At 38.9% G+C, this 20,510-nt stretch overlaps 1 protein-coding gene and 1 long non-coding RNA gene across 2 annotated transcripts in view; one reads left to right on the top strand and one right to left on the bottom strand.

Moving 5' to 3' along the window:
• Positions 1–19,014, top strand: part of LOC116599708 — a 35,006-nt gene extending 15,992 nt beyond the window's left edge. Inside the window, exon 4 of the long non-coding RNA XR_004289457.1 lies at positions 18,781–19,014. This is a non-coding gene — a long non-coding RNA (uncharacterized LOC116599708). The remainder of the gene's footprint in view (positions 1–18,780) is intronic.
• Positions 7,542–20,505, bottom strand: SPA17 (sperm autoantigenic protein 17). The gene is made up of 5 exons (XM_032359698.1): positions 20,408–20,505; positions 19,124–19,304; positions 13,257–13,327; positions 11,093–11,179; positions 7,542–7,895 (listed from the first exon to the last, which is right to left on the bottom strand). Exons 2-5 carry the CDS (start codon positions 19,275–19,277, stop codon positions 7,758–7,760), a joined length of 450 nt encoding a protein of 149 aa, XP_032215589.1. The 5' UTR covers positions 19,278–19,304; positions 20,408–20,505; the 3' UTR covers positions 7,542–7,757.
• Positions 20,506–20,510: the final 5 nt, after the last annotated feature.

The raw sequence follows: 20,510 nt of genomic DNA, 5'->3' as shown, positions 1-20,510 counted from the left end.
ATTATTTGGAAGTTTGGTAATTATAATTCATTTAAAGAAGAAGTAGAAATGCATATTTTTCCATTATAGATTAGCCCCTGATCAGCTAGTATGCCCATCACTGAATTTTCATACAGATGACAGTAGAGGAAGTCAAGAGTTTATATACGTGCCAGTATGTCAGAGACTTTTGAGTTAACTATCATAGGTCAGGTTCCTTGGAAATGGTTTCTGAGACTGATGGTTTTGAGAGTTTGAGCAGAGGTGGTTTACTGAACAATAGCTGTAAGGATTGTTAGGAAGCAGGACTGAATGGAAGAGGATGTTGAACTGGGCTAAATTTGCAACAGAAGCTCAGCCAATGGTATGGCTGAGACCTGGGCGGGCCCTGCACAGAGGTCTCACTCTGAGGCAAGGGGCCATGTCCCTGGACCGCTGTAGTCATTAGATGCAAACTGTCTCCAGGGAGGGTGCGACCAAGCGGGAAACAGCTCCCTAATGCTGACAGCGTTTTCTAGAACAGAAGTAGCCTTTAGTCCTGAAAACCTGTGGTGAGGGAGGGGGAAGCGTGGGCAGCAAACCACAGCCTTCACTACAGGACTCGAACAGTCTAAAAGCAGGTGCCTCTAAACTCATCGAGGGGATTGCACTGCAGTCACTGATCATGTTCCCCTTCTAATTGCTTACGTCTCCAGGCAAGCATGTTTTCAATTATCTCGAGGATTTCAAAAACAAGTCTTTCTGGCAGCTTCCAAAATTGGCTTAATGCCTGGTTTATCAAACTGAGCCTTGCTTCTTAATACTATAATTTCAGTGCAATAAAATGCCTGAGTTTTTGGTTGAACCCTCTGAGACAGATGTTTTCAGGGATAGAAGGACAGCAGACTTTCGTACCTTTTCCATGATCTCTGATCCCCCAGGGATAGCATATTCCTTCCTGTGGTGATCTCTTGATTGTGGAGTGCTGACAGTCCTGTGCCAAGGTATTTGGTAACAAATGTGGAAGCTTTTGTGATTTTTGTTACAATGACATCACCATCCAGCAGACTTTCATATTTTGTCTCTATACAACAGGGATTGTGTACTCCCAAGCATATTTTACTCACAAAAATATTTTTTATGTTCTGAAGCATCGCATTTTTCATGTCCACTCTTTTCTGAGAGCTTCACAGATGTAAGTGATTGTCAACCCCAGTAGCTATGTTTGTAAAAAGCTCTTCCGATTGGATAGAAGTTTGTCCCCATCATAAATTCATATAAAATGGGTCATTATATGTTCATTACAGATATGTTCATTGCAGATGCGAGAGGGAAAATAGGACTAAAAGCAAAGAGCCAACGTCCTAGTCATATATTTTACCCTACTCTTTAGAAATATCCTCAGGCCAAGAGAGCTCCATGTAGAAAATTAGTACTTGGTTCTTATAACCTCCCTTCTCTCCCATAAAACAAGAACATGGAAATAATTTCATAGGACAAAACCAAGTTTGGAGAAAATATGATACCGGCTGAAATGCTTCCATATATTAGAAAACTCAAGTTAGCTTGAGGTATAGAGAAACTACTGGGTTACTTTTACTGAGAAATTAGGGAAGTCACTGTTGTTTGCTCTAAGACCAGCAACAAAAGTGGATGGTGGGGGCACCTGGGTGGCTCGGTGGTTAAAGCCTCTGCCTTCGGCTAGGGTCATCCCAGGGTCCTGGGATCAAGCCCCGCCTCGGGCTCTCTGCTCAGCAGGGAGCCTGCTTCCTCCTCTCCCTCTGCCTGCTTCTCTGCCTACTTGTGATCTCTGTCTGTCAAATAAATAAATAAAATCTTAAAAAAAAAAAAAAGAGAGGGATGGTGTCGTGTTTAAAGACAGAACGGCAGCAACAATTCAGGCTCTTGGGCTCATCTCTCACTCACAGACACTGACTGAGCTCCATATCACAGTGCAACAGGGAACCCGTCCCTCCAGATTCTTATGCTGGACTTATGTTTACTAAAACGGACCGGCTGATGATCTTGACAGAAACTCCTTTTATTTATTTTTATTTATTTATTTATTTAAAGATTTTGTTTATTTATTTGACAGACAGAGATCACAAGTAGGCAGAGAGGCAGAGCCACCTAGGCGCCCCCAGAAGCTCCTTTAAAATAGGTACAGTGTTCTTTTTTAAAAATTTTAATTATTATTTATTATTATTATTATTATTTTAAATTAGGTACGGTGTTCTTAAGAATGTTTTATGAGGGGCACCTGGGTGGCTCAGTGGGTTAAGCCTCTGCCTTTGGCCTCAGGTCATGATCTCAGGGTCCTGGGATCGAGCCCCGCTATGGACTCTCTGCTCATCAGGGAGCCTGCTTCCCCCTTCTTTCTCTCTCTGCCTGCCTCTCTGCCTACTTGTGATCTCTCTTTCTGTCAAATAAATAAATAAAATCTTTAAAAAATGTTTTATGGAAAACTCAGGGTCACAAACGCTCACACTTAGCCTCCCACAGAACAAAATTTGGCATATATTTTAAAAACAGTTTCAGTTCTTTCTCTCTCGCATGGTTTTTCATGTTCTCCTAGACTCCAAAGCTCTTTCTCTTGGGAGACTCCCCTGTCCTCATGGCATAAGTCCAAGAAGTACCATCACCGTTGCAATTTCTGTGGTAGGCGACTCAGATTCCCTCCATGTTTGTTAGCACCTCATCTGTTGTTTTTAAGTTTTCCCTGTCATTTTTGATACTTTCCTAGTGTTTTGGCAAATAATTGACTGTACAGCACAGTGTAATGTGAAGCCATGTGGTGATTAAATCATCGTGGTGGCTATTTGTTGGTTGCTTGCCCAACTTCCCTTATCCCTTCTTCCTGACAATATTACTCTATCTCCTAGAAGGCACTTCAAGCTTCCCTGAACTTCAACCAGTTTTTTTTTGGGCAAAATTGACCCTCTACTCCCAGGAGCGGGTTCTGATGAGCCAATTAGCATATCCTTTTTCCCTGGTCTCAGTGATTTATCCAGGGATGGGTGTATTACCCAATCAGAGCTAATTTGATGGAAGAAGATAAATATCTCTTCTTTCTCCTCCCACTTCTGTGTGAGCCACTAGAAACATTTCACTCTTTCCTGCTGCATGTAATAGAGGAACGAGGCAGTGAACAAAATGCCAAACCTCTGTCCTCATGGAACATACATTTTAGTAGGAAGAAGAGGGCAGTACACAAGATATATTCATTAGATGGTGTTCAGAAATATGGGGAAAAGTTGATAAGGGAAAGGAGTAGAGAGATAACGGGTGGCAAGATCTGTGTAAAAATTTGTAGACTGGGGTGCCTGGGTGGCTCAGTGGGTTAAGCCTCTGCCTTCAGCTCAGGTCATGATCTTGGGGTCCTGGGATCGAGCCCGGCATCGGGCTCTCTGCTCAGCAGGGAACCTTCTTCTGCCTCTCTGCCTACTTGTGATCTCTCTCTCTCTGTCAAATAAATAAATAAAATCTTAAAAAACAATAACAATAACAACTTCATAGACTCTTATGGATACTTTAGCTTTTACTCTGAGTGAAATGAGAAGTCATTGGAAATTTCAAGCAGAGGAATGACAAGGTATGACTTAAACTACGATAGGACATTCTGGCTGTTGTGTTGAAAAGGGAAAATGGTGGAAGTAGGGAGACTAATGGTTGTGACAGTTATGAGGCTTTAGTATATTGATATATTGGTTCCAATTCTGCATTCCTTTTAATATAATTAAATCTAGAGCGGGGGAGGCATATCTTGAAAGAAATTATAGGTTCAGCTTTTGGCTTCTGAAGTTGATTAGAGTCAAACACAAAAAACTTGCAAAAAGTTTTTAAGAAAAGGCTATTGGCAAAAGTATTTCCAACAACTAAAGGAGATAATGATGTGCAAGATGTGAACAGAAATTTGGGTTCTCAATTTTCTACAAGCAGGAATCAGGTTCAGAAATTCACTTATCGGGGCACCTGGGTGGCTCAGTGGGCTAAAGCCTCTGCTTTTGGCTCAGGTCATGATCCCAGGGTCCTGGGATTGAGCCCCACATTGGGCTCTCTGCTCAGCAGGGAGCCTGCTTCCTCCTCTCTCTCTGCCTGCTTCTCTGCCTATTTGTGATCTCTGTCTGTTAAATAAATAAATAAAATCTTAGGAAAAAAAAAAAGAAAAGAAATTCACTTATTCACCAAGAAAGACGTATTTGTCAATGCCCTTTACCAGTGACTAAGGAAGATGATGGGAAAAGGATAATTTTCTAGACTGAAGAACCAAGAGTTAGGTGAATAGACTGGAAAGTTATACTTGAAGAGGAGAACCTGTGCTTAATCATGGAAAATTATCATCTTTTCCCAAATATAGGAACCTGACAATCTTCACTCAATGGGATTTCATAATTGTTATGGGCCAGTGACTCCTCTTCGCTCCCATTGTTTTATTTTTTGACTAAGAGTATATTTTTGTGGTTATATTGTCTCTGTCCATCATTTGTTGCATGTTGGGTGTATGAGAAGAAGAAACTTGCTTTTTAATCCATAGGCTCAAGAACAGGCATATATAGATCCAGAATTTCAAGAATTTGATGGATCTTTTAGAGGTCTTGGGAATAGGAGTGAATCATTTTGTGCATATTTGAAAGGGATGTGAATAGTTATAACCAAGAGAGCAGACTGTGGTAGATTAAATTATTGATCCGTCACAGTTCTTCATTACCCTGTAGTGGTGTTATGCATATATAAGGACTTTGCTACGGTTGCGTGGTGAGCAGTGTATTTTCTCACCTCTTGACTTTGGGCTCAGTGAAGTGGTTTTCTTTGGTCAGTGGGATGTCAGGGGAAGTAATATGGGCAAAAGCTTGAGATATTCTGTGTTGGCTTTTCCTGCTTGTGCTTCTGTGACTGCCACGAGAAGAGCATGCCTTCAGTGGCATTTTTAGTATGGGCTCTGAATAGGACGTATGAAGCAGAGGTCCTGCACTTGACTCCTGTTCTTACAGCCTGAAGCAAACCTTCTCCAATCAACCCATGAACCTTCAGCATACAGCTGATCTAAACCTAATCTCCAGCCTACGTCCAGCCTACCTCAACAAATGATCCACAGACTCATGAGAAAAAAATAATTGTTTTAAATCTCTGACCTTTGGGATGGGTTATGAGACGTTAATGTGGTAATGGCTGAGCACTAAGGAGGTAATTGCAATAATTCATGAGAGAGAAAGAGAGGATGGGAACTAGGACCAGGGTGGTCACAGTGTTCAGATTCTGGATGTATTTATACATAGAACCCACAGGTTTAGCTGATAGATTATAAATGGAGTGTGAAAGAAAGAGAGGCATTGAGGATGAAGTCTAGGCTCTTGACTTGAGCAAACTGGAGAATGGAATGGTCATTTTCTGGGATGGGAAAAACAGAGGGACTTGAAGACTTGGCATAATATTAGGAGAGGTTGTCAGGAGCAGTAACATGTTATTGGCTGTGTCAAGTTTGAGTTGCCTCTAGACATCTGTAGGGATGCTAAGCTGGCCATTTCTGAATATACAAGTCTGGAGTTGGAGAAAGTGTATACAGGTACACAGTGTATACTGTTGCACATCTGAGAGTAGCTAGTCTGTAGATGGCTTCTAAAGCCATGAGACTGGGTCAGATCAATAAGTGTGATCACTTGAAAAGGGGGCCAGTGACTGAGCCTGGGGACATTTTAGAGTTTCATGGTTGGGGAGTTGAAGTTATCAGCTAAGGAGTTTGAGAAGGATCAGGCAGAGATATAAGAGGAAAACCAGTTAAATGATATAAAGTGTTAATATGTTTTGTTATGAGATGAATCTATTCCTCCCTACTCTCTTCTCTTTTCTTCCTTCTTCTTCCTTCACCAAAAATGTCACCACCACTAGATTTGTGTATGTGTGTGTGGATATGTGGAAAGCACAGTGTTAATCACTTTATATATAGAACAGAATTATTAAAAAGCTAACAGGTATATTTTTTTCTTTTTTCCTTTCTATATACTTGTTAGGGGGAAAATAAAATTTTTTTCTCTTCTGGATTTCTTTCCAGGACGGAGAAGCTTAGTCTTTGTATTAATTCTGGGATCCCTTCATAATCCTGCAAGCAGGATGGCTTTGAAGAGCAAGTAGATTGGAGGCTGATGCTTTGAAAGGAATAGGGGAATGAGTAGCTGGGATGCTGGAGGAGAGTTGATTAATTTTTTTCTCCCTAAGCCTGGGAGGCAGAGGGCGGGGGGTTCGGGTAGGAGGAAGAGGTCCAATGGGCATTAGAGACTTGTGTTTAGCTAGTATGCAGCTCCCTAGTGGCAGTCAGACCTTGGAAGGGGGGATGGCTCTCTGGAGGTGAGTGGAGATCAGAGATTGAATGCCACAACCTTGAAATTGTTTTCACAAGTCATCTGATTTGAGTGGAGAAGATCACTTGGGTGAACTTCTGATGTACACCCTGATAAAGGCTCAGGGATGGTGGTGGGGGGAAATGGGGCACCTGAAATAAAAGTGCTTTGCAGAAAGAGAATGTCTGAGCTTAAGACAAGGATCTAAGTGTTGGCAGGTGTACTCCTGTTACGCATAACATGGGGCTGGTTTTAGAAGCTCCTCAAGACAGAGCCAGGCATTTTACTGAACTTTGGGGAACAATGGCTGTGTTACTGTGAACTTAGAGAGGTGTCGTGCTAGAACCAAAGCTCGGGACACCCAGTGTGTGCAGACAGGAGTCCGAACCAGCCAGGACGTTACCATGTGTCGCATCATTGCAGTAGAAGGTAACAGCATTGGTTAAACAAGACTCCACCTCCTCTCTCTTTTGTTTTGGGAAGGGAACTGCATCTTTTGGTCTAAGTCATGAACCTCACAGTGTCTTAAGATATTCAAGGATGAGAAGGTCTAAAAAAGGAGAGACTAAACTTTCTAAAAGGGGGCTTGAATGATTCACTGAAAAAAAAAAAAAAGACGTAAGGCCTCTGAGTTTATGACACAGGTATTTACCATTCATGCTTTGGGGAAAACTTGGGAAGTTCTAGTATTTATGGGAGAGTGTTTATGATGTTATGATGGCTTCTGTTTTTTTTTTTTGTTGTTGTTGTTGTTGTTTTGTTTTTTTGCAAATATGTATTTGTCTTATTCTGTGAGGTTCTGGGTAGCAAGATAATAAAAAGTGTGTTAGAGCCATGGGTGTAAGAACAGATATTCCCTAGCAAATCCCAGCACACGTTTTGGGCTCAATACATTTTTCAATAAATGACTGCATGTCTGCCTGCAGGACAAATGAAAACATATGGATGAAACTTACAGGGAGGCAGATTTTGGATTCAGCTTATCTTTTTAATAATTTGAGTTACTCATAAATTAAATGGGACTATGTGGGAAAGGCAATAAAATTCTCTATTACTGGGAGTGAAACAGAAGCAGAAAGACCATTTATCAGGGAAGTGATAGAGGATTTATTTATTAGATACTGGTTAGACCACATAAGCACTGAGAGTCCTAAAAACTCAGATATGCCAGTTCTAAGACTTTAAATCCAGGGGTCTTCATACAGAAACTTGGGAGAAATATAAATAAGACTCATGAACTCCGAGAAATCTTTAAGAGGCATGTGTTCAATGGCATGTTTATTAAACAAACGCTCATGACAGATTTTCACAACAGCAACAAATGTTATTTCACTACATCAAATCTCCCTTCCTAAGAAAAAAAACAACAATCACAGCGAGGTTGATGGATCTGGATGGTTTGCTCATGTGTTTTTTTTTTTTTTTTTTTTCCCCCTGGGGAGCGGGGGAGTAAAACCAGTCTTCTCACTCGTTTTCTTCTCTTTTCTCTTCTTGAGCCTCACCTGATTTCATTTTCTTCACCTCCTCTCTGGCTAAGTATCCCCGGAAGGCTGCTTGAATTTTGAGAGCAGCGTTCTCTCTTTCTTCTTCTTCAGATGTTTCCTTCATGGAAAGGAGAACAAGTAAGAGACTTCTTAAATATCCAATTAAAAAAAAAATTAACATATAATGTATTATTAGCCCCCGGGGTACAGGTCTGTGAATCGCCAGGTTTACACACTTAACAGCACTCACCATAGCACATACCCTCCCCAATGTCCATAATTAAATATACAATATTTTGATGCCATAAAAATAAGTGCAGAAATGTAATCAATATAGGGATGTAACAGTCGAGATCTGTTGCTTCCTAAGGGAATTTTATATACTGTCATGTTGTGCATGTTCCAAACAGTGAGTGCCAAAATAGCAGGCATTTTGTTTTCTCATTCTTTAATATGCCTCTGCAATAAATGATCAGTGCCAACTTCCCCCCTCAAAATAGCTCCTATTTAACAGTTTCCTAAGCAATGACATTTTTTTTGGAAAATAAGTAAGAATCCTTGAAGCATGGTAAAAACGTCAAGAATAGTAAATGTGCTGTTTCAAAATAATGATCACATGAAATTAATTTCTTAATTTTTCAATGATTAGCTAATCAGAATCATACATGTAAAGTGGACTACCAAAGAAATCCTTTTAGTCCAATAATGTCAGTTTTAAGGTGGTTGGCTGAACTTCTGCATATAGTTTTTGTTTTTGTTTTGTTTTTTAAAATTTAGGTATAGGGGTGCCTGGGTTGCTCAGTCCCTTGAGCACATGGCTCTTGATTTCGGTTCAGGTCCTGATCTCAAGGTCCTGGGATCGAGCCCTGTATTGGGCATCATGCTCATCAAGGAGTCTGCCTGTCTCTGTCTTTCTCTGTCTCCCTGCTCTCTCCTCTCAAGTAAACAAATAAATAAACAAAAGCATTCAAAAAAGAAATAAAATTTAGGTATTATTTACCTAAATTATAATAAGTGAGACACACAGATATTAAGTGTCTAATTCAAAAGATATATAGTTTAAAAAAATTATTTATTTATTTATTTGTCAGAGAGAGAGAGAGAGAGAGTACACAAGCAGGGGTGGGGTGGGGCAGCAGGCAGAGGCAGAGGGAGAAGCAGGCTTCCCATGGAGCAAGTAGCCCCATGTGGGAATCAATCCCAGGGCCCCAGGAACATGACCCAAGCCAAAGGCAGATGCTTAACCGACTGAGCCACCTAGGTGTCCAATATTTAGTTTTAGTTTTTTTTTTAAGATTTTATTTATTTGGCAGACAGAGATCACAAGTAGGCAGAGCAGTAGGCAGAGATAGAAGGAGAAGCAGGCTCTATGCTGAGTAGAGAGCCGGATGCAGGGCTCGATCCCAGAATCCTGGGATCATGACCTGAGCCGAAGGCAGAGGCTGTAACCCACTGAGCCACCCAGGTGCCCCCGATACATAGTTTTTAATATATAGTTTTAAATTATAACAGTGATACATATACACTTAAAAACTTAAACATCAGGGAGCCTGGGTAGCTCAGTGGGTTAAGCCTCTGCCTTTGGCTCAGGTCATGATCCCAGGGTCCTGGGTTTAAGCCCCATGTCTGGCTCTCTACTCCGCAGGAGACTGCTTCTCCCTCTCCTTGCCACTCCCACTGTTTGTACTCTCTCTCTCTCTGTCAAATAAACAAAATCTTAAGAAATAAATAAATAAAAACTTAAATGTCACTCATATTGGAAGTTCTCTCCCCCTTTCCAAATCTACTCCTAAGATGTAACCATTACCATGGATTGAGTATATACAACTTTCAAAAATTTCTCTATATAAAAAGTATTTATATGGGTATATACATGGCTTTTTATTTTAAAAATGAGATAATACTAACTATAGTGTTCCCAATGACTTTTTCCTCATAACTATATATCTTGGTTCTCTTCTCTTTATTATTATTCAGTATGTAACTGCCCATTCTTCTTCTTTTTTAATGACACCATTGTATTACATGTACTAATGCAACTTGATTTATTTACTCAGTCTCCTGTTGACAGACCTTCAGGTTGTTTACACCCCTCACCCTATTAAAAAAACAATGAGGCAAATGTAGATCTCAAACTTCTAAATGCAAACAGAATGGTATTAAATCCTTTGAGATGATGCCGCAGTAGGAGCAGATGAATTATAATGAAGCTGGAAATCAATAGGATCTCAACTCAAAGTCATGAAATGCTGGTTAAGGTCAACTACTAAAGATGTAAGGAAATGACTCCCTTTCTTCCCTGACCTCCCATTGCATCGTATGGCAATGTTAGGCTGACTGGGTTGTGTTGATACAATTCTGGAATAATTTATAAAGGTTATAAGGAAAAGTTAAGTCTCCAAAAGGGGAGGAGGTAAGGTATTCCTTGAAGAGGATGTCTACTTTGGGTGTCAGTTAATGGGTGACTAATGGGGACATTAGAACATGAAAAGGAACTCAGAAGTTTGGCCTTCAGCACTGTAGAGAGTGAGTTCTTTCTCACTAGGTTTGGTTCTCTAGCATCTGGGCTGTGAAGAGTATAGATAGTGATATGCTGGTAAATGCTTAGATATAGACTCTCCAGAAAAAATGTCTGATTTGCAATATTGGCCATGATCTTCATACTCCTACCATGGCTGATTTCAAGCTACCAAGCAGACATTGCTGATCATGGGTTGTATAGAGATGTGCACAATTGTCTCTTGAGAGCTGGATGTAGCACACTCCTGGGCATAGGTGTCTTTGAAGGTGGGCCCTACTCAAGTCTTTATTGCTTAGAGGTAGGCTGCTCATCAGGAAGTCATTTTGTAGACAACAGTACATGGAAGGTGAATAAGACCCATTGTGTAAAGCCATTCTGTTTGGTGGTATGTGATTCTCTGGGTTTCCTTTTGTTATCTCTGAACCTTTTGTCACTGTGTGGTGGTGAGAGCATCAATTAGTGAAAAATTCTCAAAGTGGAAAGTGACTCTGAAGGATGAAGAGTGAGGCAGTGAGTTCTGTCTGTTTTTCCCTTTGGGGAGATTTCTCCACTCATTGAATTCTTGGAAAAAACAAAGATTTAATTTTTAAGGGGAAGAAGGAGTTTTCCTTTACGATAGGCATAGCTAAAAATGATCCACCAGTTAGTTTATCACTGATGCCAGTTATCTAGAAAGCAAAATCATAATTTTAGCAATATGGGTAACAGACTGGCTTCCTATTTGGAGTATAATTTTAAATTGAGTGATATGATTCTTTGTAGGAATCTAATAGTATATGGAAAACATAACTTACTAAGACTTTGACTGGTGTCTCGTCCTCTTTCACAGATGTGCTAGACTTTTCTTTTTCAGACTCACAACTCTCAGGTGATTCATGTTCCTGGAAGAGGGGTGACAGGACCAAATAGTCAATCCAAAATAGTAAAGTGTTGGATCAAACCTCTTAAAGTCATTAAATACTGCTGTTATTGAGAAGTAGTAGGAATTAAATACATACTGATTTTTTAAAAAAGGAAAGTAGGTTGGAAAAAAAGAAATACATGAAAATTTTCAAAGGAATATGACCAATTGGTAGATTGGTGAATCAGTGAAAAATGCAGATTTTTTGCTTTTGGAATGTGTGTAACATTATTTCATATGAAAAACAAACTATTGTCTTATACTAAAAGTTGTTGAGATGCTGTAATGAATCTTGAACAAAGTATAAAAAAGAAGTGCTGTTAGTTTTTAAAATAAGAGCAAAATATATGTTACTATGTCCCATAGTGTGAGTCAAGTTTTGATGGTGTTCCCCAGTAGATTTGGGGAATTTGGAGAAAGTCAAGTTGACTTTTTAATGGAGTCTGTATATTCAAAACCATGTCCAAGAGTTAAGTTCTGCTTGGGGAACAATTTAAGTAAAAAAAGGGAAATCAGCTCTGCCTATTTTGACATGGTTGTTGAAATATTCCACCAAAATATTAGAGGCGTTGCTAATTTACAGCCTATGAGAAGAGTTTCTTTAATCTATAAAACAGAAATTTGAAGACATATAAGCTAATTAGTAAAGTCTTTAGAATTCAAGAGAGATGAAAAAAACACCTTGAAATTGCTATGTGACACAAAGATTTAAAACTTTCTGACATTATTCCTTTGATTGAAATAAAACATGAACACAGAGAATCTTGTTAAATGACTAGATGGAAACAAACTCAACACCCCCATATCTGGCAGGCACAAATGGATGGAACTTTACTTTTGAACTCATGGAATAAGTGACAGGTATTTCCCCAGGAAATTCCCCAAATCTACTGGGGAACACCATCAAACTTGAACTTGGCTAATTCCCTTTAATTCTAATATCTGATGGAGCTTTGTGGCTAACGTAATATCTGAGTTGTCAGGAAGAGTGCTTCTCAGACTTGAATGTACCTACAAATTACTTTGGGGGAGCCTGTTAAAGTTCAGCTTCCAACTTGCAGATCTGGAGTAGGGCCTGAGACAAAATTTCCATCAAGTTACCAGTTAGATGATGGCAGTGATGCAGGGTTGTACACAGCTTTTCTCAACCAGTGTTCCTCTTCTGGACCACAGAACACAGAAAGTTTTGAGTGATTCTTCTCGTAATTCTCTCAAGGACGGTATATAATTAGAGCCATTCGAGGAAAAAAGGAGGGACACCAATTCCTTACATGCAGTGAGTGCCTTTGGCTTAGGCAAAATATTATTATTTTATTTTATTTTTTAAAGATTTTATTCATTTATTTGACAGAGAGACACAGCAAGAGAGGGAACACAAGCAGGGGGAGTGGGGGAGAGGGAGAGGCAGGCTTCCCGCTGAGCAGGGAGCCTGATGCAGGGCAGGCAGCCCGATGTGGGGCAGGGAGCCCTATTCAGGACTCTATCAAAGGACCCTGGGATCATGACCTGAACCACCCAGGTGCCCTAGGGCTTAATTATTTTGAGGAACCTTGGCTGAAAAAGGCTGATTCTGAGAATGCTGCTAACGAGAAGGTAGGTTCAGTCTCTGAACAGATTAGCTTTGTAGAAAAAAACTCTCCCATTATGAATTTAAATTCTAATCAGTCTTTTGTAAGATGTCAATGATGATGAAACAACGGGATGAATGGTGTTTTATGAAATGCCATTCATGAATTCAACAAAAGTTTATTGAAGATCTGCTATTGCTAAGCATTGTGATACCCAATACAATTTGAAGAATAAATGAGTAATTACTCTGTAACTTTCAAGTTCATTCTTCCTGTTGATCACCTTTCCATTTCCGCTAAGTATCTGTCCATGATTCAAATAATTTAGGAAAAAATTTCTCATCAGAAAGAACAGCACAATTAAAAAGGTTTAATAAGATATTTGTTTGCCTTTCATGATGTTCATGATTCTGGGAAGACTGCAATATTCTCTGTTTTGGAGACAGGGAGAAGAAGAGAACCAAATCCATGAGTTTCCTGGGTCCATACCTTGAAAGCATGGTTGTTATAGAAGCGGTCATCGACCTTAGTCCCCCATTCTGCTGGGTCAAAGTTGGTTTCTAAATAACAAAAATATTATAATTTCGGACTTATTTTGAGTTCATTAAAGTAAATCCAGAATAGTAACACAAAACAAGTTTTCTTTTTTAAACCACAGGTTCTTTACTGCCAGTTGAAAATATTATTATGTATATAACCTAACATTGTAAACATAACCAGTGATCACAGAATAAATGATCATGAATTAAACATTAGATGAGCCCTTGGGGATATTTAGAAAGGCACTTAAAAAAAAAACATAATTTCTGCTTTATAGAATTTATAATATGGGAGAGAACAAATGCCAATACTTAAATACAAATACAGAAACTCATAAACATGTATCAGTAAACACAAGAAATGTATAAAAATAAATGCTAAATAGCAAGGAAGTTTGGAAAAGTGAAGAATGGGAGAGGTTATTAAAAAATGAGGCACATTATATAGTTAGTAGACATAGACAGGCTATATTTATATTCAAGCAGAATTTTCCTTTAACTTTTCATTATAAACAATTTCAAACTTAGAAAGTAGAAAGAAATAATACAGCAGAATCTCATGTGCACATTATTCACATTCAACAATTATAAACTCATGATTTATCTTATTTTATCTGTAATTTCACTCAGTTTCCCTCTCTTTCGTCTGATTATTTTCAAGCCTGTTCCAGGCACCCTATTGTTTTATCTGCAAATATTTATTTTAAAGCCACAATACTATTATCACATCTAAAAATACTAACAATTATGCCTTAATATCAGCTATCCAAATTTTCCCTATTGTCTAATATATTTTTGGCTTTTTTCTTTTTACTGTTGATTTGTTCAAATCAAAACCCAAACAATAGGCACACACAGTATTTTGTTATGCCTTTCCCATCTCTTAATTGAAAGAGATTTTCACCTATCTCTCAGCCCACATTTTTTCCCTGCAATGTTTTTGTTGAGGAAATTGGATCATTTTTCCTTTGGAGTTTTCCACAGTTCAGATATTTCTCATTCCACTCCTGTGATGACTTTTAACAAGTTCCTTTGCTTTTGAATTTCCTGTAGCTGATTCAGGATTTGTTTATTTAGGTATTTATTTATTTATTTGGAAAGCATACTTTATAGATAGCGTAGTGTAATATAATATCTGGTTGTATCTCTTTTTATTATCTTTAAAAGCCCATTGATGATGATTGCTTAGATCATTTCTTTAGGGGTTGCAAAATGGCAATGTTCTTATTTGATCATGACTTCTTTATTTCTGGAGTAATCAGTAAAGAAAAACTTACCCATAGCAATTATTTGGTTACCCTGACATACAGTTCATCAATAAAAGGCATTTTAAAGTTTTGATTCTTTCCCCTTATCAACCAGTTTACAGAATAATCAGTTGGTTCCTTAGGATCCTCTTAAGGAGGTTTTCTTTGTTTGTTTGTTTTGATCATTATGAACAAATGAATATTTAAGAAATTGGATCAAATTCAATCCCTTGCATTTATTCTTCTTCTTGATGCTCTAATTGTCCAGAGTTGGCTGGTAGGAGCTCATTCAGGTGTTCAGATGCTCCTGAGTGCTTTGGAAACAGCTCTAGTAATCTTTGACAGTTTCCTTCTTTTCTGGTATGACTAGATGTTCAGGTTCAACTTGCGTATTTCCTCACCAATTCACAGAATTAGGTAGTTCTCTAAGAAACCTTCGTTCCTGGGAAATGGTAGCTAGAGGCCACAGTCTAGAAGCTAAGTGCTCACCAGTACTGGGTTAATTATTGTTTTGTGGCCTTTTAAAAAATGCATACAGTTAGAAAACATTTTTTCATTTTTACAGAGAAAACATGTCATTGAAGTCACACTGATATTTTTCTGTTCAAATTTAGGATTATTAACTTCCTTCATTTTTATATGTTTGTCATTTTTCTTATGGTAAAAGTCTTAGTCCTAATAACAGTAGGATAGTGACTTATTTGCTATGTCCCACAGTGTATAAGAACTATAATTATACTATAACTTTTATTAAACTATGATATTATTAACAGTGGTTACTGAAAACAATTCAAGACTATCTAATGTCATTTTGTTTTTAGGCTATCTCCACTGAGGGATGTATAGTCAAATTACTGTGCTATAAAGTCACTTGAAAAAAAAAAGAATTAATTATTTTCTGTGTGGTTATATCTACCCAGTCGATACTAGCTAGGTTTGTTTGTTTCATTTTGCTTCTGAACTTTAGAGATTCAACAATTTAAAAAAATTATTTCCACTTTATTTTTTTTTTTTAAAGATTTTATTTATTTATTTGACAGAGATCACAAGCAGGCAGAGAGGCAGGCAGAGAGAGAGGAGGAAGCAGGCCCCCCGCTGAGCAGAGAGCCCGATGCGGGGCTCTATCCCAGGACTCTGAGATCATGACCTGAGCTGAAGGCAGCGGCTTAACCCACTGAGCCACCCAGGCGCCCCCCCAAAATTTATTTCCACTTTAAATTATGTTAAACATTTATGATTTTCAGTTCAAAATATATTCAGAGAAGTCTAGTTTTTTTTTTTTTTTTCCTCAAGATTTATTTGACAGAGAGCGACCTAGTGAGGGAGGGAACACAAGCAGCAGGGGTGGGAGAGGGAGAAGCAGGCTTCCTGTGGAGCAAGGAGCTTGATGCGGGGCTCCCGCTGAGCAGGGAGCCTGAGAGTGGCTCAATCCCAGGACCCTGGGATGATGACCTGAGCTGAAGGCAGACGCTTAACATACAGTTAATGTATATGTTAACTGTGACGGAGTCACGCAGGCGCCCCTAAACATACTTTTTCCTATGTTACTTTTTTCACCTAATGTATCCTGAAGATCACTCCATGGCAACATATAGAGATCGTCCTCACTCTGGTTTTGTTTGTTTTACAGTTGTATATAATTCCACTCTGTGGATGTCCTCTAGTTTATACAATAAATCCCCTATGATGGATATTTGACTTGTTCCCCTCAAAGAATGATGCCATGAAATGGGGAGAATTTGAATTTCTATGTCAAATTCTCTCCCTAGGTGTTCTATCATTTTGTGTCTCCTCCAGCAATGTATATGACTGCCTATTTCCTTTCCAGTCTTGCCTGGAATAAATTGGCAAACTTTGGCTTTTTGCCAGTCTGATGGGAGTGGTCCCCACTGTAGTTTTGATTTTCAGCTTCTGTTGCTATGGGTTAGTTTTAGTATGTTCTCATATGTTAAGGGCCACTTGCATTTTTTGTGTGTTTGCTCATATCTCTAGACCATTGTTTTATATAAGGTTTATTAGTTTTTTCTTCAGTATTTCTTTAAAGATTTTATTTATTTATTTGACAGACAGAGATCACAAGTAGGCTGAGAGGCAGGCAGAGAGAAAAGAGGAAGCAGGCTCCCTACTGAGCAGAGAGCCCAAGGCGGGGCTCGATCCCAGGACCCTGAGATCATGACCTGAGCCGAAAGCAAAGCCTTTAACCCACTGAGCCACCCAGGCGCCCCTAGTTTTTTCTTCAGTATTTTTACAAACCTTTAGTTATTAAGTTTATTAACCTGTTGCGATATAAATTACAAAGTTTTCCTCAGTTTGTCATTTGTAGTTTCATTTTTCTTATGGTAATTTTGTCATGGAAAAGCTTACTTTTATGTAGTCAATCCTATTAGTCTTTTTCCCTAATTGCTTTTGAATTTTTAAGTAATTATTGATAGCAATTAGCTAGCAAAATTTTTTCCTCTCTTATATTACAGAGAAATTCATCCACGTTTCCTTCTAGTATTTGTATGGTTTCATTAAAAAATAATTTAAATCTTCAGTCAATTTGGAATTTACCCTGGTGTATGTTGCAAGGAACAGATCTAATTTTATCTTTTTCCATCTTTATCTCAACATAGTCTACCTTATAAAAAGTCTACCTTCTCCCTAGTGATCTCAGATACCACTTATATCAAATGCTGATAGTTTTCTGTCAGAAAAAAATCAAAATTAAGACTAATAATTACCTATGAAGATTGCTGGCAAGGGAATTCTTGCATCGTGTGAGGGACTGGGCTAGAGGACTTTTTCTTCCCTTTTGGAGAGACTACATTCTGATAGATGTATCATTTGGATAATTAGCTTTTAGTTTGCGTAAATGGAAATGGGTATGGTGCTTTAAATTTTTTCAAATAGTTTTGTCTAATTCTTATTAGTTAGAGACTAGTAAGCTGAGACCATTAATCTGAATCACAAATTTCTTTAATTATCATGATCAGTAACAATGACTCAAATGTTTTTGTAATGGGACATTTCTGAGATCTAAAATTAAATAAATGACTAAAGACTTTTTAATCATGAATTTGTAAAATTAATGTTATAATAACAAAATTAAATTAATGCTCATTAGAATTCACCTCTTACCCTAAAAGATTTTTCTTAATAGCTTTTTAGAGGCACATAAGTTTCAAATTGTGCAACAGATATTCACAATGGAAAAGACCAACAACGTTCAGGAGTTTGGCAGAGATTCTAGGCTCTGCCAGGGTTCAGCAAAGAAGACAAGATGGCGGAGCTGTGCAGTGTGTATGGGAGTTGCCTGAATTCACAACTTGTGGGAAGGGGCGCCTGGGTGGCTCAATGGGTTAAGCCTCTGCCTTCAGCTCAGGTCATGGTCTCAGGGTCCTGGGATTGAGCTCCTCATCGGGCTCTCTGCTCAGCAGGGAGCCTGCTTCCCCCTCTCTCTCTGCCTGCCTCTCTGCCTACTTGTGATCTCTCTCTCTATCAAATAAAAAAATATAAAATCTTTTTTAAAAAAGTTAAAAAAAAACTTGTGGAAGGTTTCCTTCTTCTGGAAAATGATTTCAAATCAAATGCTTACTTACTTGTAGTTATTTCTTGTCACCTTTACCACTCTGTTGGAATACTGCAGTCAAAAGTAATGATGGAAACAGCTTATACAAAGTGGTTGTTCTAGTCAAAAAGGGTTTTTTTAAATGGTAATATATAGCTGTAATAATTCCCATTTTGACTACTGGATCAGGTCTTGATAGTTATGAACCTTCAAGAATTAGAATTTGGACATTTTCTTTCTGGAAATGAAGAAAAACTGCTTTGGCTCTCAGCCAAAGAGTCACTGTGAGTATGAATCTGGGCAGGACAGGATCTTGGGAGAATAGAGAAAGGATATAAATCACCTTCCCAAGCTGGAATTTCATTTTCTAATTTTTAAGTAGGCTCCACATCCAGTGTAGAACCCAATGTGGGGCGTGAGTTCATGACCCCAAGATCAAGACTTGAGCCAAAATCAAGAGTCAGATGCTTAACTGACTGAGCCACCAAGCACTTCTGGAATTTCACTTTAAAAGTAGTGTTTCTCTGTGACTTTTTGCAGACTAGTTTCGTATACCCCAGCAAATACCAATCTATTTAAGGAGCATGGAATTATTATTATTATTTTTTAACAATACTTATAATACTTTCAAGTAAGAAGAGTCACCATGTAAAGAAAACTACAAACTTTCTCCCCAGGAGGACGAGACAGTCAACTGCCTGGCATGCACTGAAACAGCCTGTTGGAAAATCGAGAGCTAGACTGGATGACCTCTTGAGGTTTCCTTCCACCCAGTGTGTCCATGAAGAATACAATGAAGAAGGTCTGTGTAACCAACTGGTAATTTTCAATAATGTGAAATAACTTGATTTATGAGATCTTGTCATAAAGCCATATGTTTTCAATAGCAAAAACTGTTATTTGAAGCTACCTGCCTCATAAAAACTTTCTAAGGAATGAGGACTTAAGCCAGTTTCACCATAACCAAATACTTAGTCTCTTACTTTAAAAAAAAAAAAAGCCTATTTAAAAAAAGCTTACTCTCTCGTTTCTCTAGAAGATTTTCAAAGTATGCTGCTGCAAAAGCTGGTATATTTTCTGGTTGCTCCCTCAGAATCTCGCGTGTCAGCCCTTCAAGCAGATTTCCAAATCCTTGTGGAATTCGGTAGTGGGTGTTGGAGAATGGAATCGACATCTCCTTGGAAGGAACTGCCTATTGTACCTAGAGATTCATTAGAGAGTATTCTCTTTAAATTTGTCTGATTTTACTTATATAATCACAATTATGACAACAAATTATTCCTGAGCTCCCAATTTTCTGGACTTCAATTCTTTCCCCCCAACACAACTCCAGTCCATCACTTCTTCAAGTTTTGAACTCTCCATCATTAATTAGAATATTACAAAAACAGACTCATTTACTAGGCCAAGTCATCTTTTTAAATTACAAAAATTACAGATTTTTTCACAACGTTAAGTACTTTTTCTCTCTGTCCCTCTTGTCTTTAAAAGGTGAGGGTAATTTCTGCTATCCCACAGGAACTTAGAGAGAAGCATTGTTAAAAATTCATCATAAATCGCTGTTTGGGGTCTAAAATTTTTAAAAAATTGAATTAAGAACTAACCTTGGTTCTAGAAATTATTCTAATTCGTTGAATGAAGAAGTTTAACACTTAAGGTCTTGCCCTTTGTTTCCACTTCTGAAGCATGACTTAAAATGCCCCACAGTACCTACATACTCTGAAAGGGGCAGCAGGGTCAGAGGGGGGCGGAGGCAAGGTCACGATTTTGCAGTCGGAAGAGTCCATGATTTGGGGATTCTTGTGTTTTCTGGTTTGGTCTTGACCAGGTCTTATCTTCCTGTCTTGGAATACAAGGACTGGATTAAGGACAGCTGCCAAGCAGCGGGTTGGGCTGCTGAGTATGCAAACGACACTCAGGGACCTGACCTTTTTGTGAAGGTGCCCATTTTGGGGCAAGTCCGCAAGCCGTAGTAGGGGTCTAGGTGAGGGACTAGAAGGTTTGATGAGGCCCAAAGTGCGGAGGACGTTTTTCTGTTTTTGAGGGAACAGGAGATGAGGCACTGAATCATTGTCGGGTTGTGAGAAGGACAGGTAACACCCTGAACCACTATGGGGAGTGGAGGGCGGCCGGAGGGGGGACACGTCGAGGATCTGGGATTTCAGAGTCTCGCAGAACGGGCTGCCTTGGCGCCCACTCTGCCTTCGCGATCCCGCAATGTGTCTGGGATCGGAGAGAATGCGAGAGGCGAAGGGAAAAGGCGAGGTGTCGGATTTGGAGAGGAAGTGGGGTAAACCGCCTCACCTCTTCGTTCTCTCAGAGCTGGTGCCGATGGTTCCGGTTGTTATTTCTCGTTGCTGGGTAACCGTTTTTTTTTTTTTTTTAAATTCAACTACGGCGGCCGGGA

This window comes from Mustela erminea, chromosome 9, assembly GCF_009829155.1.
Source record: "Mustela erminea isolate mMusErm1 chromosome 9, mMusErm1.Pri, whole genome shotgun sequence".
NCBI classification, from domain to species: domain Eukaryota; kingdom Metazoa; phylum Chordata; class Mammalia; order Carnivora; family Mustelidae; genus Mustela; species Mustela erminea.
Note: the sequence above shows the minus strand (reverse complement) of the source record. Positions and strands in the feature narration are given on the sequence as shown.